General features: G+C 28.1%; 2 protein-coding genes across 2 annotated transcripts in view; one reads left to right on the top strand and one right to left on the bottom strand.

The window, feature by feature from the left end:
* Numb (NUMB endocytic adaptor protein) overlaps positions 1–25137 on the top strand; it is a 76732-nt gene that overhangs the window by 25116 nt on the left and 26479 nt on the right. The window contains exon 2 of the mRNA XM_070296799.1: positions 16607–16647. The gene's annotated coding sequence lies outside the window, so the exon portion shown is untranslated. The remainder of the gene's footprint in view (positions 1–16606; positions 16648–25137) is intronic.
* LOC138938371 (uncharacterized) lies at positions 8984–11347 on the bottom strand. The gene is made up of 4 exons (XM_070305287.1): positions 11254–11347; positions 10857–10991; positions 9617–9901; positions 8984–9387 (listed from the first exon to the last, which is right to left on the bottom strand). Exons 1-4 carry the CDS (start codon positions 11296–11298, stop codon positions 9178–9180), a joined length of 675 nt encoding a protein of 224 aa, XP_070161388.1. The 5' UTR covers positions 11299–11347; the 3' UTR covers positions 8984–9177.

The raw sequence follows: 25137 nt of genomic DNA, 5'->3' as shown, positions 1-25137 counted from the left end.
AATATTTATCTTTTATTTTAAATTATATATTTATATTGTAAATATTTAATTATATTTATTATATATGTTTATTCACATATGTTTTAACGTAAAATATAGTACAATTTCCCTAAAAGTGTATAATATTCATTAGCAATAAAAATAACATAACTGTTGCAATTAATGCGTAAAATTTTCCGCATAATTTTCCAGTTGTTCTCTTTTGTCGCAATATACAAGGTGTCCCATTTTAAAGGACCCACTCAAATATTTCAGAAACACTGCGTTAAATCGAAAAATGTTTCAAACAAAAGTTGTGTGGCTTCAAAGGGGCCATAAGATGGTAACAATGATTTGACCTTGGAAAATCATTTGAAGGTCATGTGAAGGTCAACTTTAAAATCTTAAATGGAAACCCCCATTTTTTATTTAGTATTCTTGTAGCTTACATCGAGAGCTTTCCAAAACACTATAATAAAGTATTTTTTTATTAAGTACTTTTTCAGTTATTTTATACTTTAATCTGACATATTTTGATATAAAAAATTAAATATCTCGTAAAATATTTAGTTTTTGATAATCTTACCGTAATACTTTTATGTACAGAATAATGATACAAATCAATTAGTATAAAAAAATAATAGTTTTTAAAAAAATTATTTACGATGTATTTTTTTAAACAATTATTTTTTTTTTGCGCCAATTGATTTGTCTCATTATTCTGTACATAAAAGTATTACGGTAAGATTATCGAAAATTGAATATTTTATGAGATATTTAATTTTTTATATCAAAAGATGTCAGATTAAAATATAAAATAACTCAAAAAGTACTGAATAAAAAAATACTTTATTATAGTGTTTTTTGAAAGCTCTCGATGTCAGCTACAAGAATACTAAATAAAAAATGGGGGTTTCCGTTTAAGATTTTAAAGTTGACCTTCACATGACCTTCAAATGATTTTCCAAGGTCAAATAATTGTCACCATCTTATGGCCCCCTTGAAGCCACACAACTTTTGTTTGAAACATTTTTCAATTTAACGCAGTGTTTCTGAGATATTTGAGTGGGTCCTTTAAAATAGGACACCCTGTATACATATATAATAAAGTGCATATTATGCGTGAAATCGGGAGTGTCGTATAAAATGTCGCGCGTTTGTCGTATCTTGTTGATTAGTGCGCGCGTAATTAACATGTTTTCGCGAGTGTGAGTGTCATGTGAAACGCAAAGGATGAATAAGAGAGGAGGAGCAGGTCTGGAGAGGCATAGAATGTCAGCGGAACAACCATGAGAGGGAAACAATTCATAACTTATTTATTATGTATTTCTTTTTACGAAATTAATTTTGCTTATTTATTTTTGCGGTAATGATTTCTTTTATATCTACGTGTAATATAATGCGTACAGGTATTTGATAAATATTTCTAATATAAAGGTCATCATTCTTTTTTTAATTTACATACTTTGTTGCATTTTGAAGCGTAAAAAATGAATCTGCTCGAAAAGATAATGGTCTTATTTTTTAAATAATTGTAAATGTATCGATTATACAAATTGCAGTAAAAACTGAAGCAGAAAATAATTTATGTCTATAAAAAATAAAGCAAAGAATCTTCATTCAGATAAATGGTGGCCTACATGTTGAACATTTATCTATTTAACAATGTTTAAGGTTACTATTGTTGTGTGCGGAATTCACGGAATTATCGCATTATTGCAATGTACTATATTTTTAATAATACGACACTTTATACTCGATATCTTTCTCGGCACTCTCGATACTACACGCTTACACGTAGGCGATATTTATTCTCGATATAACTGAATTTCTCTTGGTAATTTTATCAATATTTACTTTGATGATGCCTGGAGCTCTCTCTACAATCGCGTGGAATTCACTTGCGATGAAACCGTCCCACATTTACGCTAATATATTCTATATATTTTGATGTACATATATTTAACACTTTACTACAATACGATAGTTGCCCGATATTTTTCTCGGCACTACTACTTCCGGTGCTATAGTTTATTTACATACACTGTTTCTGTCTCTCTCTCTCTCCACAAGTGGAACACATTCTAGAGTGTTTGATCCGATTTCAAAATTCCGAGTTTGTACCACGCAAATAAATTTCATTTATGAAAACACTCGCGAGTATTTAAATGTATGTTTAAAAAGGTCCATTTTTCTTACGTTTTATGCAAAAATATTTGCTAAAGTATTTTCGTGCATTTATTAAGAAAGTTTCCTCCGATTAGAATATATATATATATATGGTATATATATACAGGGTGTCCTATTTTAAAGGACCCACTCAAATATCTCAGAAACACTGCGTTAAATCGAAAAATGTTTCAAACAAAAGTTGTATGGCTTCAAGGGGGCCAGAAGATGATGATAATGATTTGACCTTGGAAAATCATTTGAAGGTCATGTGAAGGTCCACTTTAAAATCTTAAATGGAAACCCCCATTTTTTATTTAGTATTATTGTAGCTGACATCGAGAGCTTTCCAAAACACTATAATAAAGTATTTTTTTATTAAGTACTTTTTGAGTTATTTTATATTTTAATCTGACATATTTTGATATAAAAAATTAAATATCTCGTAAAATATTTAGTTTTTGATAATCTTACCGTAATACTTCTATGTACAGAATAATGAGACAAATCAATTAGTATAAAAAAAATTGTTTTTAAGAAAATTATTTACAATGTATTTTTTTAAACAATTATGTTTTTTTTGGCACTAATTAATTTGTCTTATTATTCTGTACATAGAAGCATTACGGTAAAATTATCGAAAACTGAATATTTTACGAAATATTTTATTTTTTATATCAAAATATGTCAGATTAAAATATAAAATAACTCAAAAAGTGCTGAATAAAAAAATACTTTATTATAGTGTTTTGGAAAGCTCTCGATGTCAGCTACAAGAATACTAAATAAAAAATGGGGGTTTCTATTTAAGATTTAAAGTTAACCTTCACATGACCTTCAAATGATTTTCCAAGGTCAAATCATTGTCACCATCTTATGGCCCCCTTGAAGCCACACAACTTTTATTTGAAACATTTTTCGATTTAACGCAGTGTTTCCGAGATATTTGAGTGGGTCCTTTAAAATGGGACACCCTGTATATATATATTTTTTTTTTATTTTCAATTTTTAATTCTGTTTAAAAGAATCGATTGATCGAACTTGGATTGTACAATCATTATTAAAGATAACATAAAATAACAAAAAATATTTTTATACAAACAAGAGTAGAAAATGTAATGGAAAAACTATACTTCTAATTTGAAAATAATCATGTGAATCAGGTTTTACAATTATAACGTAAATTCAGCAGTATATTAGCACTTGTATCTATTGAATCTGTTTTATTCTTACACTTGCTGACCAGTAACGCCGTAACGCGGTACGTATTGATTTTCGAAGCGGATGGATCGTCAAGGAGGGATAACGCAGTAGCGCAACTTCTTCTATCTGATACTTTTTTTTACCGTTTTCTCATCTTGCCACTATCCTTTTATCGTAACACAAGACACGCGTTCTTGCCCGATCGTTGATGAAACTCGTTAAAAGACCCCAGACGCGCGTTGTTCAATCTCATGCTACATGGTTCTATATGATAGAGGAATTCTCATGTTTCTCTAGAAAGTGTGTATCAACAAATTTTTTTTTATCCTTCAATTGTCTTTGTTTAATTTTTAAAATTCATGCTAAATGTTCATATATGATTTTTTCAAATCAAAACTTTTGATTGTATATAGTATATATGATTCTGAATTTTGCTATTTTATCTATCTTTTATTTGATATATAGATATTTTTTAATCTTTTTTTAAATATATATATATATATAATATATATTTCTCAAAATGTTTATTATTTAAAACATTTTCTAAAGGAAACATCTCTCTTAAAATTTAATTCTACATTAGTATAAAAAGAATTTTATGTAAAATATAAATTTTAATTAAAATTGTTACAATATTTACGTATATCTGTGACTAATATTTCTACGAATACATAGTGTATTAATTAAAACATGATACAGTACATAAAGAAGGATATATATATATATATATTTTTTTTTTTTTTGAAATATTGCAAAATGTTATTACAATTGCCAACTCTATCTTTGAATTTTACAAAGCGATTTTTTTCTCCGAATATGCTAAAACTAAAATAATAAATTAAGACGTTTGAATGGTTATATAAATGGAAATTTAGTTGCTATTCGAGAAACGATTTGCTTCTGTCGGAGCAAGTCATTAATCTTCTTGTTCGCGACGGTTCTCTAATGCCAATTTCACTCGTACATACTATATATATAATGAATAATTTCTATTTAATAAATGTGTCACACGAAAAAATTGTTAAAATAATTTTACAATATCGGAATGATATAATTTACAATACAAAGAACAAAAGAATTATTATATCTTGTATTTTATAATCTATTTTTATGTAACTAAATGGGTTAATGGATCATTCGTATAGAGCAAGCGTGTAAACTGTTACGTTTTTTATCAGCTTTACGTCGGTTCCACAACCATATCTTGTGGTTTGCATGAATTTTTGCGATTTTATCTTCGTTTACGACAATTCCTAGTAATATTATAAAACCGTCGTGCATATACGGAGTAAATGAATACTTCGTTTTAATATTGAAAAGAAATGAAATTAAAATATTTTATAGCATTCTATAATCACGATTTTATTATTTGTGCATTTAATTGCAAACTAAATATAATTAATTATGAATTAAATCTGAGAAAATAATTACAGTTTTTTTTTTTAAACTATTGTATATATGCATGAATTATGAATAATATCAATAAATTCAATTTTATTCGAACGTATATTGTTTCACTTTTTAAAAACTTAATTCGTAAATACATTTACTTATGTTCGAAGATAATACTACATTATTATCTATTTGCTCGTTTAGAATCAATTCATACAAGTTTTAATAGCAGAATTTCGTCATAATAGGAAAAATATTAATTGTGGGATGATATTATATAATTTAAAAATACTTTTATTTTTTTATCGATCTCTATTTTAACACAATAATATTTTTACCTCGAAAACGTAATAAGTTTTCCATAATTTTATTTTAAGAAGAAGATTTGTGCAAATAAACTCGTAAAAAAAATAGTACTGCACGTAACGTCCTCATGCCTGCGTCATCAGTGACTTTTTTTTATGAACTTATTCTCTACATATGTATGTATTTTCTTCCAATCGTATTGGATACATTTCATTATAGAGTTGGGACATCTCTTATTGTTTTATCAACTGAAAAAAGAAAAATGCTGATAAGTTCTGGCGGATCAAAAGAATTTTAAGTGCGCCTTGTTTAAGATAGCATTGTTTTCATAATTACGAAACATTTTTTTTTTTAAAGGAGAAGTGCAGCAATTTGGAAAAACATTAGTTTAAACAAAAATATAGATACTTTTACTTACATTAATTATTTAACTTTCTTTTTTCAATTTTTATTTATATACAATAAATTTTTAATACACCCATTTTAAATAAGAATAGATTTTTGATATTATTATTAACACAAATGTCCAATAGTTTTTTTAAGTAAATTATAATATTTCTTTATTAAATGAAAAAATGTGTTAAAATTTCGTTTAATTAAAAGAAATAATTATATATGAGAAAAAGAGAGTTAGAAATATTTATTTTATGATATGTTGCAATGTCTACAAAAAGAGGAAAACGCGAAATAGAGGTTTATTTATCAAAATAAAGAATTTTTTGGAGGGTGGAAAGGATCGATTTGCAATATCTTACGAAAGCATAATAAAAGCAGACAAGGCAGATTGCGCCGTAAGCGCACTCATCCCTTCGATACACGGTGTAGATAGGTTTGATCTCAGTCAGGCGTTGTCAATAATAAAAATACGATTTGAACAAAAGATTAATCAACTTTATTCACGCATCTTGCTTTACATTACCAGTTCTTGCGATAAGTTTGTTGATAAAATGTTTTGTCCGAGTAGATCATTTTGCCTTTTACGTTATTTCGTAAGAATTGCAAACTGCTTATTCATATAATTTGAAGATTACTAAAAAAGATATTGCAAATGCGAGATTTAAAAGATATTTTATAATGAAAAAAAAAGAGAAATATTCTAATTCTATTTAAAAGATAATCGTATACATTTTAATGCTCGTCTTAATTCTACAATAGATATTATATGCAATGTAAATTATGCAAATTTATACATGAGAAAAAAGAACTTTGCTCTCATAGACTATAAAAATATTACTATGACTACATATTTTACTGAAAATGATTAAACTTTTTTATTACAATCAATTTTTTAATCACTATTATAATAATTACAAAAAGTTTGTTTATTAACAGAAAACAGAAAAATTTTATCGAAGAAATTTATTCAAAGGATTACGTCAATTTATTGCTTCACGCAAACGTAAATATGAGAATAAATGAAATATGCGTTAACATAATCATTTTTCTTTTTCTATGACTAATAGCATTATCGATTACCAGATGGCTCGTATACGCACAATATGCGTACATTATAAGAAAAAATCTAGCGCAGCATATATAAAATACAGATATTAATAACTGATACTAATCTTTCAAATTATAATGCTTGTCCATGAATCTATGATACTAATCGTGAAGCAAGAATTAAAATCGGTATAATTTCGTTAAGTATAAGCTCGATGCCGTAAATACGAAGACATAAAAAGTGAATGTGATATATTTATTTCTGATAATGTGAAAACGTAACAATCAACATAAAAGACTTTCTCGTATATCTATAGCATTAGAGATTGAACTCACGGAAATTATATCTGTTTTAATTCTTGCTCAATTTTTTTGCTGCTTTTTTTGTAATCACAATTATTTGTTAGCAAAATTAATTAATATAAATATTAGGTGTACAACTTTGCTTCCGCCGTTTTCCTATAGATGGCTTTAGCGGTAAGTAGTGGTCGAAATAAATAGATCATAGACGTCATGCAATAAACTTGGGCATCTGTCGACATAACCCCATAGAAACATTAGTCGATTTGTGTCTGCATCATAAAGTTATTCTCGATTGAAAATGTCAGTTTACGAGCCAAATTCTCGTCATTTGCGGGAGGTTTTAATTTTCTGCTTCAATATGAAGAAATCTGCGGCTGAGGCTCATCGAATGCTCTCAAATGCTCTCAAATAGTTATGGCGAAGCCGCTATTAGTGAAAGAATGTGTCGTGAGTGGTTTCAACGCTTCAAGAACGGTGATTTTCACGTCGAAGCGCGGCATAGCGGTGGAAGAGAGAAGGTTTTCGAAGATGCAGAATTGGAGGCATTACTTAATGAAGACTCGAGTCAAAGTCAAAAAGAATTGGCACGATCATTGGGAGTGACTCAACAAGCAATAACCAGTTTTTTACAATAAAGCCTCGAATTTCAGAAAAAAAACGGCGGAAGCAAAGTTGTACACCTAATATCAGTGACTACGATTGTTAAAAGCGCGTAATTATATAATAATAATATAATAATGTAAATAATATAAATTAATAATAATATTAATTTTTTTCCAATTTATTCAAAATTAACATAATATCTCGTAACAATAATGACTTAAGAAAATGATTATTTTTTAATCGTTGTAGCAAATTTTTCTAAATAAGTAATATCTCAATCATGTTCCAGAAATTTTCATGAACTTATAAATATATTAAATGTTTTTAAATTGTGTTGATACAGAAACAGCTCTTATTTGATCGAATAAGAATCAATTTATTATTAAAATAATTTCGAGATGTAGCAAAATCATTGTCAAAAATATAAAATTAATATCCTAAACAAGTCTCTCTTTTCTTTATCTATATAACAACTGATAAAATTTGTTAAAACAACAGAATATTTGCTGTATTAACAAACTTTGTTTCTCCGCTGTGATTATATGTACTTGCCAATTATAAATTAATGTACAAACTAGCTGTACACACATCTCTTCGTAATATTTATCAATTTAAAGATAACTTTTATATTTTTGATGATATTTCACGCTTTTTCTCGCAGTCACTAATCATGCGCATACGTCATGAAGATATTACTAACCATATATTACTTGTTTTTTTTTTTTTTTTTTTTTTTTTTTTATACGCTATTAGTCATATTATTATAATTAATACAATTACTCAACGATGAGTAATCGCTGAGAGCAGTGATCTCTGATTCACCTGATCGCTATCGTTTGTTAATACCTTTCAAACAAAATGAATACAAAATGACAGAACCGTCGTTATAAAAAAAAGAATTATCGTTTGACAGAGAATAAAGTCTCTAGCGAAACAATGCGAGATGATACTTTCTGATTAACGTGGATACGGTTAACGTGAGCATACACAACTGCCTGATTATTGTGTAGTCTCCTGTAACGAAAACAATGCGAGCGTTGTGGTTCAATGGTGACATTGATCGATTCTTCGTCTCTTCTGTCATAATCGACATCAACGACGATTTTATATGTCGCACCCATTATACTGATTTTGTTGTGTATATTATGTTTAAGCCCACACACGTAGGATATTTTTTATTTTTAGATTCTTTCTTATTTATTCTCTCATTTACATCATTTTTTTTTTCAGTCTTTTTTTATTCTACCAAACTCTTCTTTAGGTTACTCTTTCTCATGCTTATACATTATTTGCATTTATTGATTACAATCAAGGCGTTCAAACTCTGTTACTTAAGTTATGCATAGTTTTATTATTTTTTACAATTGAAGAAATTTTTCTATATATCTTCTTACTTAAGTTTTATTTCTTTGAAAAATTTTTCAGAAAAACATTCTATTATATAAAATTGATAAATACTATATAATAAGACATTTAATAAAATTATTAAAATTTTTTGTTAGATTATTAGATTTTTTTATTTATTTTTATTAGTTTCTTAAAACTATTTTTTTTTATTTAAAAGATAAATATAGTTATGATGATATTCTGTTAATGTTATTTATTAACTTTTTACATTTTTGAAGATTTGTGCATATAATTACATATACATATAATGCTTTGCGTATTATGAAGAAAAGAATCTTGCTCATACATTCGTAACAGTAATATGTATTTATAATAATACATATAGTGTAGTATATTAATATAGAGTGAACGCTCACATATTAATTGAATAATTTATATGAATATTTCCACAATGCTTTGAATGCAGTGTCCCGTATCGGCGAAAAATCCATAGAAATGTTCTAAGTTAAATTGATGAGCCACGTCTTCATAGCATCTTATCACATCTGGGAGAAGACGGATCAAATTGAAGGGATAAACCGAAAGAATTTCAGATATCGCAACACGAACAAATTCACTGATGTTTGTATCAACTAAGTTTCTCTGAAAAAGTGAATGTGATAAATATATTAAAAGTTTTTCGAGAAGTTTTTCTAACGATCACAATTTCATCAATTGCAGAAAAAAAAATTGGTAATTTCTTGGGATATTAAAACACATTTAAATATTTTTGATTATACGTATAGTTTAAATAGTTTGATAATTTTACATTATTATCAAAGATTTTAAAATTTAAGATAAGTAGAATAAAAATAAATATTAAAATATTTACGTTTATTATATTGAGGAACGAAGTTATATCGAAAGAGTTCTCGAGGCGTTGTAACATATCATCCACATCCTTCGTTAGACTTCTTTGCACATCACTTGCCAGGTCGGTCAATTTTTTTAGGTTTGCATTGGCCGAAAGTGTTTTATTTCTATTCCTTAAGCAGAAACTAAAAGCCGATGACATTTGAATGACAGTCTCACGTTCCTCGTTATAGAGTTTAGTGCATACAACATTAGCATTCTGGACTTTTTTTAGGTATTTTTGTAAAATATCCTCGATGCCAAACTGTCAATAAATATTCAAAAAAAAATTAATATTTCACATTTTTTTAAAGGGCTAAGGTATCAAAGAGAAACATTTCCATGAAATTTAATTCTTCTTAAGCAATGAGATGAGAAGGAAGAAAACTAAAAAAAAGATTATGCTTTGAAATAAATAAACCAAAACATACGTAAGGTAAACGTGTTTAGAGTTTTATATGTCTCAGTAATTAACAATAAATTCGTTTTTTTTTTTTTTTTTTTTTAAGAAATGTGAATTTATTCTATTAACTTTATTAGATTACGTAATATTATGAGTTTACGAAATTCGCGGAGAACAGTAAAATATTCGGAGAACAATAAAACTATATTATTTCTTTATTAATTTATTGCGATTATGCAGTATTAATATCGGCGTATCGCTAAACTTTTTCGTATTATTTCTACTTTTGCTATTTCTAATACAAGCTATTTGCATTCAACGTGTAAATTAAACATAAGTACTGCATTTGAAAAATATAATCCGATACAATGTCAAATAAAAGAATTATGAGCTCTATTTCTGCGAATATAATATAAAAAAAACTGATGTATTAAAAAAATACAATGTTTCTTCTAGCAATTGCTTGACAATTACTAATTATGACAATTATTAATTATTTTTTAGCAGATATGAAATAATCCAATAAAAAATAACTTAATGATATAATTTGATATACGAGGATGGATCAAGAAAAATAACTTGGTTCAAAATAATAGACAATGTTTTTAAATTTAAAAAGGACGCTTATATTCAAATAACTCGAACGAATAATATTTGGCAGCAAACTTTACATGCGTTCTTAAAAAGGATGGAACTATACGATGACATATATATTTGTCGCGTTCTTACATAGCAAATACACGAACCAAGTTACTTTTCCATCCTCCATCGTATTTGCGCTTTACGTTTTGATAGTTAAATTTATGTTAAAACTTACGTTTATGTTTGATGCATCATTTTTAAGATCTGGAATGTTATCACTCCCTATTGGAGGATTAGTTGAAGGTTCTCTTGATATAATATGCGGTATGGGAGGTAACAGATTAAAACCTCTTACTTTTTGCAAGTTGAGCTTGAAATGAAACGAATAAATATATTAGTACAAAACATGTGGCAGACATACATGTAATTATTTTAAATAAGAGAGAGAATTATTATCATTACATATATATATATATATATATATATATATATATATAAATTGTTATATAATAATCAAATACCAACTAAAATATCTCTACTTATCATTTTATTGAAAATTTAATATGTTCAATTTTATTTTCAATTTTTATGATGCAAACAACTATTTTAGATTTAAAAATCATGATACTTACGGAAATAGCTACGATAACGCAACTTATAGTGATAATTTTTAACATTGTGTTGTGATGTATTACACCTCACGATTTTTCAATGATCAATATTTTCTTAAACTAAAACTCACGCGTTTATATATAACATATCCACCTCCAACCTTCGTAAAATATTGTTCAGATATGCAAATTAACTTGTCAAACTTCGACCATTCATATTACTATGCAGTTGCTCTAATTAGCTTGAATAAATAATGATTGTAACATACAAAATGTATTATTCAGGAAGAGCTTCGCGTTTTACTTTTGTGATATATTATGTTTGTCTTTTTGTGTCATTTTATTTTGCTTATGATAATTTTTTGCATTTTGCGTTTATAATAGATACTATAATACACACATATATATAATAAAATATATTAAATATATTTTAACAGAAAATCCCTATGCATTATATATATATATATATATATATATATATATATATATAAATAAAATTTTATAAAAATAAAATTATATAAAAATAAAATTTTCTGTGATTTGAAACTTTCGCTTAAAATTTACGTACTTTATATATATATATGCGAAAGTTTCAAATCACAGAAAATTTTATTTTATATCAATATATAATTTTATCGAATAAATAATATTTTAAATATTATATTGTCATAAAAAAAGAAGAATTATTTTGCTAACATTGTGCAAGCCAATATCACAATCTTGATATACGTTAGATAATAACCCCCTTGTTATTTGTTATAATATATACAGTTATGCTTTATTTTTACGCTTATCGACAGCTTTTACGTAGCTCAGCGCGTATTGATCTCACCAGTAAATGCGGACAATATCGTTCGAAAGTGCAAAGAGTAAAGTTTTGATTTTTCTTTCCGATCTCATTTTTTTATTTTGTTTTTTATATCTTTCAATCTTGGTATAAGAAAATATTTTTCTGTCAACAATATCTATATATACAATATATTGTTTCCTCTTACACCATTTTTTTAGAACGAAAAAATATAAGCTTTTCTGAAATACATGGTTTTACGGTTTTATAGTTATTGTAATTATTTTTGTTTACTTTTAAAAACTGCACGTTGTGAAATTGCATGAGTTAAAAAATTAGATTTTTAAATAACATATTGTGATAATAAAATGACATTATTTTATCATTTAATATATGTTTATAGCTTTCGATTTTGAAATGGAAAGAAAAAATACTATATTAAAAAATTTATTAATTATTAAGTTCAAGCACATTGAAATATTTTCATACACAAATATTGATATAAAAAATTAAGATTTTTTTTGGGTGCGATATAAATATCATTTTCTTTCACTATGTATGATGCTTAAAGAGCTACTCTCACCCCTTCATTCTTTCATTGACTTTTTATTTCAACATTCTGTCTTTCTCTTATATTTTCATTTTATCGCTTTTTCTCTCTGGAGCATTGTTCCTATTTATTAATGTTATACAATTAAATATTATTGAGAAATAGAGTGTCTAAATATTACGATTTATGTTAGATATTATAGAAACAAATTTCGTATTTTTTATGTCATTCGATGATATCGAATAAATAATACAGAAATTAGAAGTATGCATTGAATAAAGTTTATTTTTATTAATAATTAAATATATATGAATGTCAGATAGCCACACAGCAAATTATATACGATAGCAATAAAGAAGTCTTTGAAATATTGATGCAATATACAGGGTGAGTTTTTTAACCTGAAACTTTGAAATATCTCGAAAAATGAGCAATGAACGAAAAAAATGTTGATAATCAAAATTTAATCCTTCCGGGGGGGAAATCAATTAGTGTTAAAATTCGTCCCCCACCCCCCACCTCCTGGGGGAGAGGGGGGGCAACTTTAAAATCTTAAATGAAAATCCCCATTTTTTATTTAGTATTCTTGTAGCTGACATCGAGAGCTTTCCAAAACACTATAATAAAGTATTTTTTCATTAAGTACTTTTTGAGTTATTTTATATTTTAATCTGACATATTTTGATATAAAAAATTAAATATTTCGTAAAATATTCAGTTTTCGATAATCTTACCGTAATACTTTTATGTACAGAATAATGAGACAAATCAATCAGTGCAAAAACAAATAATTGTTTTAAAAAATATACGGTAAATAATTTTTTTAAAAACTATTATTTTTTTATACTAATTGATTTGTCTCATTATTCTGTACATACAAGTATTACGGTAAGATTATCGAAAACTGAATATTTTACGAAATATTTTATTTTTTATATCAAAAGATGTCAGATTAAAATATAAAATAACTCAAAAAGTACTGAATAAAAAAATACTTTATTATAGTATTTTGGAAAGCTCTCGATGTCAGCTACAAGAATACTAAATAAAAAATGGGGGTTTCTATTTAAGATTTAAAGTTAACCTTCACATGACCTTCAAATGATTTTCCAAGGTCAAATCATTGTCACCATCTTATGGCTCCCTCGAAGCCACACAACTTTTGTTTGAAACATTTTTCTCTTCCGGGCTTGGTTTTTGAGATATTTGAATGGGTCCTTTAAAATGGGACACCCTGTATATATATATATATATATATATATATATATATATATATATATTATATATATATATGTCATCATGTATGAGAGAGATCTCTTCGCGATATCCGCGATCAATTCATAATAGTTATCTTAAGGATAATAAAAATTTGAAGATAAAAAAGAATCGAATACTGTAAAATACTATTAAATAAAATATTAGATTGTGAATTTTATTCAGGTATCGATACAATTCAAGCGAGACTTACACTTTAAACAGAATTCTTTCCAGAACGAAACTGTAGCTCTCGGGAGTGATAAGCTGAAGAATTTGATAAAAACAAAAAGGCAGACTTCTCGTGTGTATAAAAAAAAAAAGAGATATTTTCTTTTGATTATTTAATCGTTCAAATAAAAAAGGAATAATCTTTTTATTCTAGTGGGAAGAATATAAAAAAGTAACTCCAAAAATATTCAAAAATATTTGTACATCGTAAATATTTAACGAACAATTTGGTTTTTGACAAAGAATTTGGTACCTGTTGGATTTCTAGTTTTTGTAAGGAAATTTTGATGAGGATTTTGATTTAATAAAAAATGTCTGGGAGAAATCTAAAATATTTTGAGATGCTGGATTACGGCATGTGACATTATACAAGAAAGAAATGCGAGAAATCTTTATAGTTACCATACAATACTCTCTTGTATCTGTAAATTTAATGCTTATAATTATTGCATTTTGGCCAAAAATAATTGTTAAATAATTATTATAAAATATAAGCTCAGTCTCAAATTTTTTTTTGCTTATTTTTTTATTCAAATAGTGATGTACGCGTTCAATTGGTTAGTCGAAGTTGCGTTGGAATCGAAAGTGAGACATAACATCAAAATCAATGTACCACCGATGAAAATGCGAGTACGCTGATTGCCGTTAGAACCAGCCTCGCGAGACGCACACACATGTATGATAAATGTATGTACGTTTATGCACGCATTCGCGTTTATATACGTACGAGTTCACCCCTATAAAATATTCCCATAGGAGAAACCCACAGGGTGTCGTGGGAACGGTCTCGCTCGATATAAAGTGCCGCGTACATTTTTATGGGGCGCGTAGACGTTCAAGTAGCACGGGGATTCCTTTGTAACGAATCGACGACGAGCCTTCTCACTTGGGAGTCGCGACATCGAGTCAATCCAAATAAGAATATATTTTTCTTCCCTCCGAAAGAGTAACATGGGAGATGCAACTCCAATTTTCGGCAGAGCGTCTCGCGCAACCTGTCCTCAGCGAAATTTTTATTTATTATTCATGAGAAAACAGCGTAGATAAAATAAACGCCATTGATATATAAAATCAACTTTTACTAGAATTATAACATGACTCACAACATTTATAACATTTAACATAAAATTTAATTAACAACAAATAAACACTAAGTTTCTTTACATTAAATTCTTAGAAATATATACATTTATTATTTTTCGTTAACTTTTATTTATTTTTTTACAAATTAAACACACAATAAATTAAATAAATTTTTTTTTTCAAATTAATTTTATTTTAACAAAATATTTATTATAATAAATAGTATTATTACAGACAAACTTACAACTTCGTTATTTTATTATAAAATACCAAATTTAAATAACAAAATCATTAATTTTAAATATAAATTAATTATTAAAGGGGGAGTTAAGTTTCAAGTTAATATATTTTAGCATGTTAAAGTTGACACACACACACACACACACACACACACACACACACACACACACACACACACACATATATATATTTTATTAAATACTTTTTGAGTTATTTTATATTTTAATCTGACATATTTTGATATAAAAAATTAAATATCTCGTAAAATATTTAGTTTTTGATAATCTTACCGTAATACTTCTATGTACAGAACAATGAGACAAATTAATTAGTAATGAAAAAATACTTTATTATAGTGTTTTGGAAAGCTCTCGATGTCAGCTACAAGAATAATAAATAAAAAATGGGGGTTTCCATTTAAGATTTTAAAGTTGACCTTCACATGACCTTCAAATGATTTTCCAAGGTCAAATCATTGTCACCATCTTATGGGCCCCTCTAAATCAAACAACTTTTGTCTGAAACATTTTTCTCTTGGTTTTTGAGATATTTGCCTGGGGAGATTAAAATGGGACACCCTGTATATATATATATTACTAACTATGAAATGATTTATTTTGACATGTTAGATACTTAATTGCCAAATTTCAGAATATAAATTAAGACTTTTCTCTTTTTCTCTTCTAAAACAAATTACTATTATAGCTGCTAAATCAAATACGCTATAACATTTTGATATAATATCATTCGCTATAAAGCCTTGTCATTTAAGAGTCATTAATTTCACGCTGCTTTGCACATATTTAGAACCACAAAAGCATTCTCTAATTGAATTTTTTCCGATAGCTATTTAAACGAATTTGTAAAATTGTCTCCTCTTTACTTCTATATGATAGTATTAGATATTATAAACTTGTTACGATGTTATGCGTTAATTTTTTACAAATAATTTTTTTTTAATTAATTATAATTTTAGATTTATTTACGTAAATGATGTATCGTTAGCTAACTTATATGACGTATAATTTTATAAATTTAGTGTGTTTTATTTACAATTGCAGACATTTTTTTTAAAAAACAGTTTCAAATGTTGTCTATTTAATAGAGTATTAATTATTAGTTAGATGTGTGTCATCTCTGAGATAATTTTTATATATATTAATACTACATACATAATAACATATAATTTTTCTCGCATTTGCGTAACATAACAATTTTTATTTTTTCAGGTGAAAGCTGACTTGTTGGATCGGAATCTATAAAACTTTCGGTAAGTTTTTAATTATATCTCTATCAATATTCTTTAAAAAATAAATTAGGTTCTAGTATCGTTTTTTAATTCTAATGTTATGTATTCTCTCCCTTTTAAAAATATAAATGCAGAATAGGGTAGTGATAGAATAGGCAGTAAAATCCACACATCTGCTCGGGCATTTTGATTCATTTCCTGTATATTGGAATATCGATCATATGTCCTCCCAATGTTTATGACAGGCTTTTTGTACGAAATTCTGGGAGCACGCGCTCATATGGGTAGATAGATTAAGTGCAAAAATAATAAAACACTATGCAATATTGTGTATCATGGTATTTATGTATGTGAATAGCAATTATATCTATTGTTTACCACAAAAAGTATTCACGCAAATAATACGTACATAAATACGTATGAAATATATGAATATATTAATAAATACGTAAAAGTAATTTAAAGAATCCGGTTTAAAACTAAACTTATTAAATTTAATTTTAATATGCAATATTGTAAAAAAATTTCTTCAAAATTAATCTTGAGTAATCTATATTTACATTATTTTGCCACGAATTAAATTACTAATGAACGTTGTATTAAAATATATTTTATACGTTGAAGGATTAAAGCTTATAACGAAAAATGAATTGCATTCGTTCAATCTGCGTTAAGGTGAAATCGATTTCAAATTTATTCAAGGATTCTTAATTGATTTCTACCGTTTCCAGGCCATACTATATACATAATGTACATTACATAGTATAGTGGCATAAATTTGCTCATGCTTACATTTGGATATTAAAATTTTTTTAAATCTTTCTTTTTTTGAAGTTTTAAAATATATTATATAACGTTATAATATATATAGAAGATATAAGAGCGTATACGTGGTAAAATAAATATTTGTATCCGAAACTGAGAAAAAAAGAAAATAGCACAAACATGCATCTTTAAAAATATATGAAAAATGTGAGTCATTGTATTATAAAATATTATAATGCATTCACACACTCTATACATATATTTTTTTAAATAGCATATGTGCAGGTATTTTTTAACATTAGAAATGTTGTCATTTTCTTGCCAATTTAAAAGCCCAGAACTCTAAACAAGAAAACATTTCTACATTCATTTATTTGAATATTTTATTTGAAATATTTTACTGGCAATTCCAGTGTTAATTAAGGTGATAGATAATCATGGAGTCACAGACTGATTAAATAATCGGCATAAAGTCCAATCATTTCCGCTGAAATTTTGCTGATACATTGTGCAATGCGTCGTGTAAAATGCATTTGCGATTGTATAAAACGCACTTTGAATCTTGTACTTGCCAAACTAGTTGTTTGTTGAATATTTACAAAGTGTTCATTCATAAAACGAAGATCAATTTATCCGTCCGATTAATGTTTGATGAGAAGCGGGAGATCATTGACGACATGTTATGCTTCGTTAATTGCCATAACCCGATTTCACATTGCGATTAAACGCGTATATACTCATCTATTCCCGTGTACAAATAACAATGCTATTCATGCCTCCATTATTACACGGCACTCATTGTGTGAACCATACACACCGAAGGAAAGGGACGATTATGGAGCCTTGACTTAGAATTCCCATGACAGATCCTCCGCCTTTTTTCGCAATCCGTTTTACGGCAATTGAACTGACATCTTTTATAACAAGGAGTAGTAAGAATGATTACATCTCATCTATATCAGGTGACTTCGATTTCTTCCGTCTCCTGTCTTGATAATCGTAACTATCGGCCGATTCCGAGAATCGTCGATTCTCACGGATTCTTTTGTCCGTTCAGAACGACTGCCCATCGGATAATACTTAAAAGACTGTGTTTGCGTCATGCTTAATTTACTGAATCGCAGTTGATTTGCAGTAAAAAGTGAATAACGGTGGAAAAGAAAGTTAAGCGCTCATTAGCGCGCAATCTCTTAACCGGCGAGACAGCCAATGAAAACAGGGACAGTCGCTGAAAACAAGGACAACCATCGAGTAAAATGAATAAGGCCTTGTTATTCTGTTGTATAACTTACAGGGTGTTATTAACACGGATAAGACATTTCTCTCTCTGACTGCAACAGCGACTTCTTTATAAGACTCTACATGGTTACACTAAATGACGTTTATCAAACATTCTCTTGCGTAACTAATGTCGTCATGCTATTATATCAAACTATTAATTATATCTATATAATTAATAAAAATAGAAAAAAAGAATGATAAGAATAGAAAAAATTCAATATTGAATCTTAAATAAGTCGAATAAAATACAAGATATTATTAAAGAGCAGCGTTGTAATACATATATATACAGGGTATCCCATTTTAAAGGACCCATTCAAATATCTCAGAAACACTGCGTTAAATCGAAAAATGTTTCAAACAAAAGTTGTGTGGCTTCAAGGGAGCCATAAGAGGCTGACAATGATTTGACCTTGGAAAACCATTTGAAGGTCATGTGAAGGTTAACTTTAAAATCTTAAATGGAAACCCCAATTCTTTATTTAGTATTCTTATAGCTGACATCGAGAGCTTTCCAAAATACTATAATAAACTATTTTTTTATTTAGTACTTTTTGAGTTATTTTATATTTTAATCTGACATCTTTTGATATAAAAAATTAAATATCTTATAACATAGTTAGTTTTTGATAATCTTACCGTAATACTTTTATGTACAGAATAATGATACAAATCAATTAGTATAAAAAAATAATAGTTTTTAAAAAAAATATTTACGATGTATCTTTTTAAACAATTATTTGTTTTTTTTTGCACTAATTGATTTGTCTCATTATTCTGTACATAAAAGTATTACGGTAAGATTATCGAAAACTGAATATTTTATGAGATATTTAATTTTTTATATCAAAAGATGTCAGATTAAAATATAAAATAACTCAAAAAGTACTGAATAAAAAAATAGTTTATTATAGTGTTTTGGAAAGCTCTCGAGGCAAGCTACAAGAATACTAAATAAAAAATGGGGGTTTCCATTTAAGATTTTAAAGTAGACCTTCACCTGACCTTCAAATGATTTTCCAAGGTCAAATCATTGTCACCATCTTATGGCCCCCTTGAAGCCACACAACTTTTGTTTGAAACATTTTTCGATTTAACGCAGTGTTTCTGAGATATTTGAGTAGGTCCTTTAAAATGGAACATCCTGTATATATATACAATATTTGCAATAAGTTTATTACAGATACTTACGCGTAATGTTTATTGGAAAATGTCAACGTTTACGATCAAATGATTTAATTTCTTTGAACTGACTTGTTAAAATTTAATCGTGGTAAGCAAACGCAATTCCTGCATCGCAATTAGCAAACACGCTAAACGCGTCAAACATTCTAGCGAATGATCGCCCCCATCTAGTTAGCAGTATATGCCAACGGATACCCGTAACAAATAAATTTTAATTGGGAGCAATTCTTTTTCTCTTTCTCTCTAAGGGATCGTTCTATATCGCTTTATCGTACTTTACCTTATTAATCTCGCTACGATATTAATCAAATTTCGTGCAAATACGACTTGATTTCTTTTATTTTCAAGAATTGATAGAGTTCTCTGATTTTTCCTCCAACAAGAATTTTTGTTACGTTTGAAAAAGAATTTTAGCAATTAAATGTGAAAAAGATAAAAACCAAAATATTTACTTATCATGACTTGAAAATAAAAAAACTCGCAATTTATTCAATTTATTAATCTAATATTTATATCGAGGAAATTTTAATAACGAACTGAATTAATCTTGTTTTCATTAAACATAAATTTACATAGTTGCATAATATAATTATAATTGACTATATTAAAAGATAATCTTTTAGATTTTTTTTTTTCGATTGTTGGGCAAATATTGTGTTGGGCAATTTCACGTATGTGTAATAGAAATATTTAAGCTTTAAAGGATGTTCGCAATATTATACCTGTTTAGAAAAGCGTTTGAAAATCCAGAGAGTTCGCTGTGTTTTAATTAATTGCTGAAGTAGGATAATTACCCTCTCCGACAATAGAGAGATGATATGTGTATCGGAGCACATGCTTTCGTATCGGTACCTGCCAGCTCGATATGCATGGGAATATACCGGCATGTGGTTTTGTCGCGGCCATATGGCGCATCCGTGAACGCACGTGCGAGAGAGAATAGAAAGGCACGTATTTTTTTTTTATATAGAACGTTATCATCTCTCACGAAGAAACGTTCGAACTATTAAAGACTGTGAGAGCGTGCATTAATATACAACTGTAACAAACTTTTCAATATTTTAATAATAATGTATTTTTTTTAATGATAGAAATTTTAACAGGATATCATCTTGAAGGTCTCATTAAAAGTAATATATCTCTTTATCAAAAAGATTGTCCTGATTATTTTTATCGTGCATTATATGTTGTAATGGAATATAAGAATGAAAATTTTATATTTGTAGCGAGATATAATATATTCCATGAATTTATTTGCGATAAAATTTATTCAGTTGCGAACCGACGGCTAAAGTGGCATAATGCGCTCTCATATAAAATACAAGTATTCGTCTATTGACACAGACAGATTTTGCAATAGTATGTTATACTCCCGAAACCGGTACCGACAACATTCTCATATCTGCGAACAACACGCGATAACTTATGTCGAACGGGTATTTCAAACTTGCTTTTGTAGTTATAATTTGTAAATGAATACATTTAATCCTGACAATATCTTCATTATGCTTTTTAAATTCGCATTTATAATAATTAAAATATTCGAATAATATGTATATGTACAGTAATGGAATACTTGTTGAAAAAAATAATCTAAATGTTCAAGTTTTAGTACTTAAAACATATTGGAGAGTTTATATATGTTCTCGAAAGTTTTCTCTGTTAATGAAAAATATTTTTATCGAATTTACATTCGAGAATTTAGCATTCAATATCAAAAATTGATGTGAAAAATAAGCATGAAAAACGACATCGTAAAGCAATATAATTTTCAGTATTTTTAAAATTTAAAATACATTTTACAGAGAGGATCTTTTATATACATATACGTGTATATATCATATAATTTTAAATGTCTTAAAAGCTTTTAGCATCTCACTTTTTAGAACTGTACACAATAAAACTGTAACAATAAAAACTTAATGTGGACGCTTTTTGTATGTATTTTATATTCTATTTATATATACAGGGTGTCCCATTTTAAAGGACCCACTCAAATATCTCAGAAACACTGCGTTAAATCGAAAAATGTTTCAAACAAAAGTTGTGTGGCTTCAAGCGGGCCATAAGATGGTGACAATGATTTGACCTTGGAAAATCATTTGAAAGTCATGTGAAGGTCAACTTTAAAATCTTAAATAGAAACCCCCATTTTTTATTTAGTATTCTTGTAGCTTGCCTCGAGAGCTTTCCAAAACACTATAATAAACTATTTTTTTATTCAGTACTTTTTGAGTTATTTTATATTTTAATCTGACATCTTTTGATATAAAAAATAAAATATCTCATAAAATATTCAGTTTTCGATAATCTTACCGTAATACTTTTATGTACAGAATAATGAGACAAATCAGTTAGTGCAAAAAAAAAAACAAATAATTGTTTAAAAAAATATACGGTAAATAATTTTTTTAAAAACTATTATTTTTTTATACTAATTGATTTGTATCATTATTCTGTACATAAAAGTTTTACGGTAAGATTATCAAAAACTAACTATTTTATGAGATTTAATTTTTTATATCAAAAAATGTCAGATTAAAATATAAAATAACTCAAAAAGTACTGAATAAAAAAATAGTTTATTATAGTGTTTTGGAAAGCTCTCGATGTCAGCTACAAGAATACTAAATAAAAAATGGGGGTTTCCGTTTAAGATTTTAAAGTTGACCTTCACATGACCTTCAAATGACTTTTCAAGTTCAAATCATTGTCACCATCTTATGGCCCCCTTGAAGCCACACAACACTTGTTTGAAACATTTTTCGATTTAACGCAGTGTTTCTGAGATATTTGAGTGGGTTTTTTAAAATGGGACACCCTGTATATATATATTCCCCTTTTCTAGAAATTTCTTTTACATTTTAACAATTATAAATATTATATTTATAAAACTACTAGAAAATGAATATTTTATTACAATTTTTAGATAACTTATTAGAGATAAGTCTATGCCGAATTATGAATTATTTTCTAATATCGATATTATTATTATTTTGGCAATTTTGATATTACCTACCAGACGATCATTAAACACTCACATATTCCGACAACTATGAAGGGTGCTACCGAAATAGCAATGCAATCGCAGTTGCAGGTCTTGCGAAAGGATGTTGGGAGTTGCCCTTCGATCGGCGAGACGCAAGTGCACCTACCGTTCGTTACTCTTTACACCTGTGCTCACGCATAGCGCTCCGGTATTTTGAGTGTGCGTGCGTTACGGCGTATTGTGAAACTCTACCGCGCGTAATGTGAAAAAAGCCCGACCGAAATAGTCGCAGCTGGGTGACGCGTCATTGCGGTTCACGACCTTTTTCGAAGCGGCCGCGGAGATTTTTGCCGCACGCAGAAGGACAAAGTAACCATCATCGTGTGTTAAAATAGCATTATGCCAAACGCTGCAATATGATTATATATGTATCAAGTTGGAAAAAAAAAGATGGAAGACGAGACATTTAATTTTGTTGGTCAAAGTTATTTTTGCTGACAAAAATAGAGTCCCACATTCATATTTAATATGGTTCTTAACGTCTGTAAAAAGAATGAGACATATATTTTTCAGGACCGGAAGATAACCCTGAGCTTAAAAGCTTTTATATTTCCATGCCATTACGAAGTCTACGATACTCGAGAAAAAAAGAACCAAATATACTTTTTTTTTTTTGAGTGTGTATTTTTTATCTATCTATATTTTTTTATATATTTTTTCTATATATCTTCTTCTAAATTTATTAAAAAAGGTTTTATTGTATACTATAATCATAATCAAATTATCATCATTAACAATTTTGACGAAATTACTAACCGTTTCTTCAAGATTGATTGAATGAAAGCTTAGATTTTTTTAAGATTCAATGTGGTCGTATACTTATTAAATGTAGAGAGCTTCTAGAAACAAACTTCCTGCATTTAATGCCCGTATTTGGCTTTTGAAATACCGAAGACGTAGGAGAGTAAAGGCAGATGTGGAGTTTCTTTCGTCATCTTCGTCATACACCCTTATAAACGCGAAAAATAAATCCACATATCGCAGCTGCTTGGAGAAAAAGCGAGGACGTGTCATTGAAAAATTCTAGTACCGTTAATTGTTACCTATATCTTGCTTAATTAAATCTTAAGAAAAATATATATAAATATATATAATTAGCTTAAAGTTTCATTTAAATTTAATAAGAATACGATCTCTAATCTTAAATAAAAAAATTAATTTTAAACTGTGTGGAATAGTATTAAATAATCCTGATCAAATCAATATTTTTTTTTTATTTTATATATATATATATATATACATATATTTTTTTTATCTCTAATATAATCAGTTAATTTAATTATTCTTAATTTGATTGATTTCCAGCTTAAGTCATTATTTATATCGCTTTTATATTGTCTTCTGTCATATGAAGCATTAAACTTTGCGGGATCTTCGATTCTGATAAGTGAGATTAAATTTTGATAAGTTACATTTTCGATTATAATTTGCGTAACGAGAAAGATTTGTCACAAATATGAAAGATAATTAATTCGACAAGCTTTCCGCAGTGGAAAGTGTCATAATATTTTTTATTGAATTTTGTATATCCAAAACCAAAACGGATTCTGCAGGGAGAGGGCTTACACTAAGAGGAGAGAGACCTCCGCGATAAACTTCTCTCGGTCGTGTCTCAGCAGATGTACGAGCATTTGCCGCGGCAGCTGCTCCTCTCATCGCCGTAAACTTCGAATATCCACCCCGTCTCTTCGTTTCGAATTGACCCTGAACTCTTTATCATCCCCGGTCTCGATAACCTAACGTCGACTGCAAGAGATCGCAGCAGCGATTTCTGGATCGCGTCGATGTAAATTTCTCCGATCCAGCTCGAGAACCGAGCTCGGGTCGTTCTCGGAAGGTGTAATCAGACGAAAAACCGGTTACGCGTGATTGAACCTCGAGCGGAAAGTGGTCGGGGTACTGTTGGCACTAACTATATCCCTGGGATCCCCAAGGTAGGGAGAAGAAAACAACCTGGATCTGACTCGGGCCAAGGCATTCATTCGTTGGAAAAAAGGAGAAGGACTAACTTTTATTCGGTTGCTTTCAAACAGAGTTGTGCTTTGTACTATATACGTTCCTGGAATTGTATATAAAATATGCTGCGTGTAATATATTTATGCGCATATGTTTGTAAAAGGTGATACGAGAAGCTTAATCAATTTTAGTCCATAATAATTTTTCATTCCGTAAATCAGGGAATGAAACACATATAAAAATAACACAATGTAAAATTTGTATAATTTTTGGTA

This window comes from Polyergus mexicanus, unplaced genomic scaffold, assembly GCF_030449975.1.
Source record: "Polyergus mexicanus isolate NDT 795.1 unplaced genomic scaffold, iyPolMexi1.0 SCAF_1, whole genome shotgun sequence".
NCBI classification, from domain to species: Eukaryota; Metazoa; Arthropoda; class Insecta; order Hymenoptera; family Formicidae; genus Polyergus; species Polyergus mexicanus.
This window is presented reverse-complemented; position numbering and strand designations above follow the sequence as displayed.

Coding starts and splice junctions, on each gene's coding strand:
- LOC138938371 (XM_070305287.1), bottom strand. CDS start 11,298: ATGTTAAAAATTATCACTATAAGTTGCGTTATCGTAGCTATTTCC. Junction 10,992..11,253: donor GCGTTATCGTAGCTATTTCC/GTAAGTATCATG, acceptor TTTCATTTCAAG/CTCAACTTGCAAAAAGTAAG. Junction 9,388..9,616: donor CGTTCCTCAATATAATAAAC/GTAAATATTTTA, acceptor TCACTTTTTCAG/AGAAACTTAGTTGATACAAA.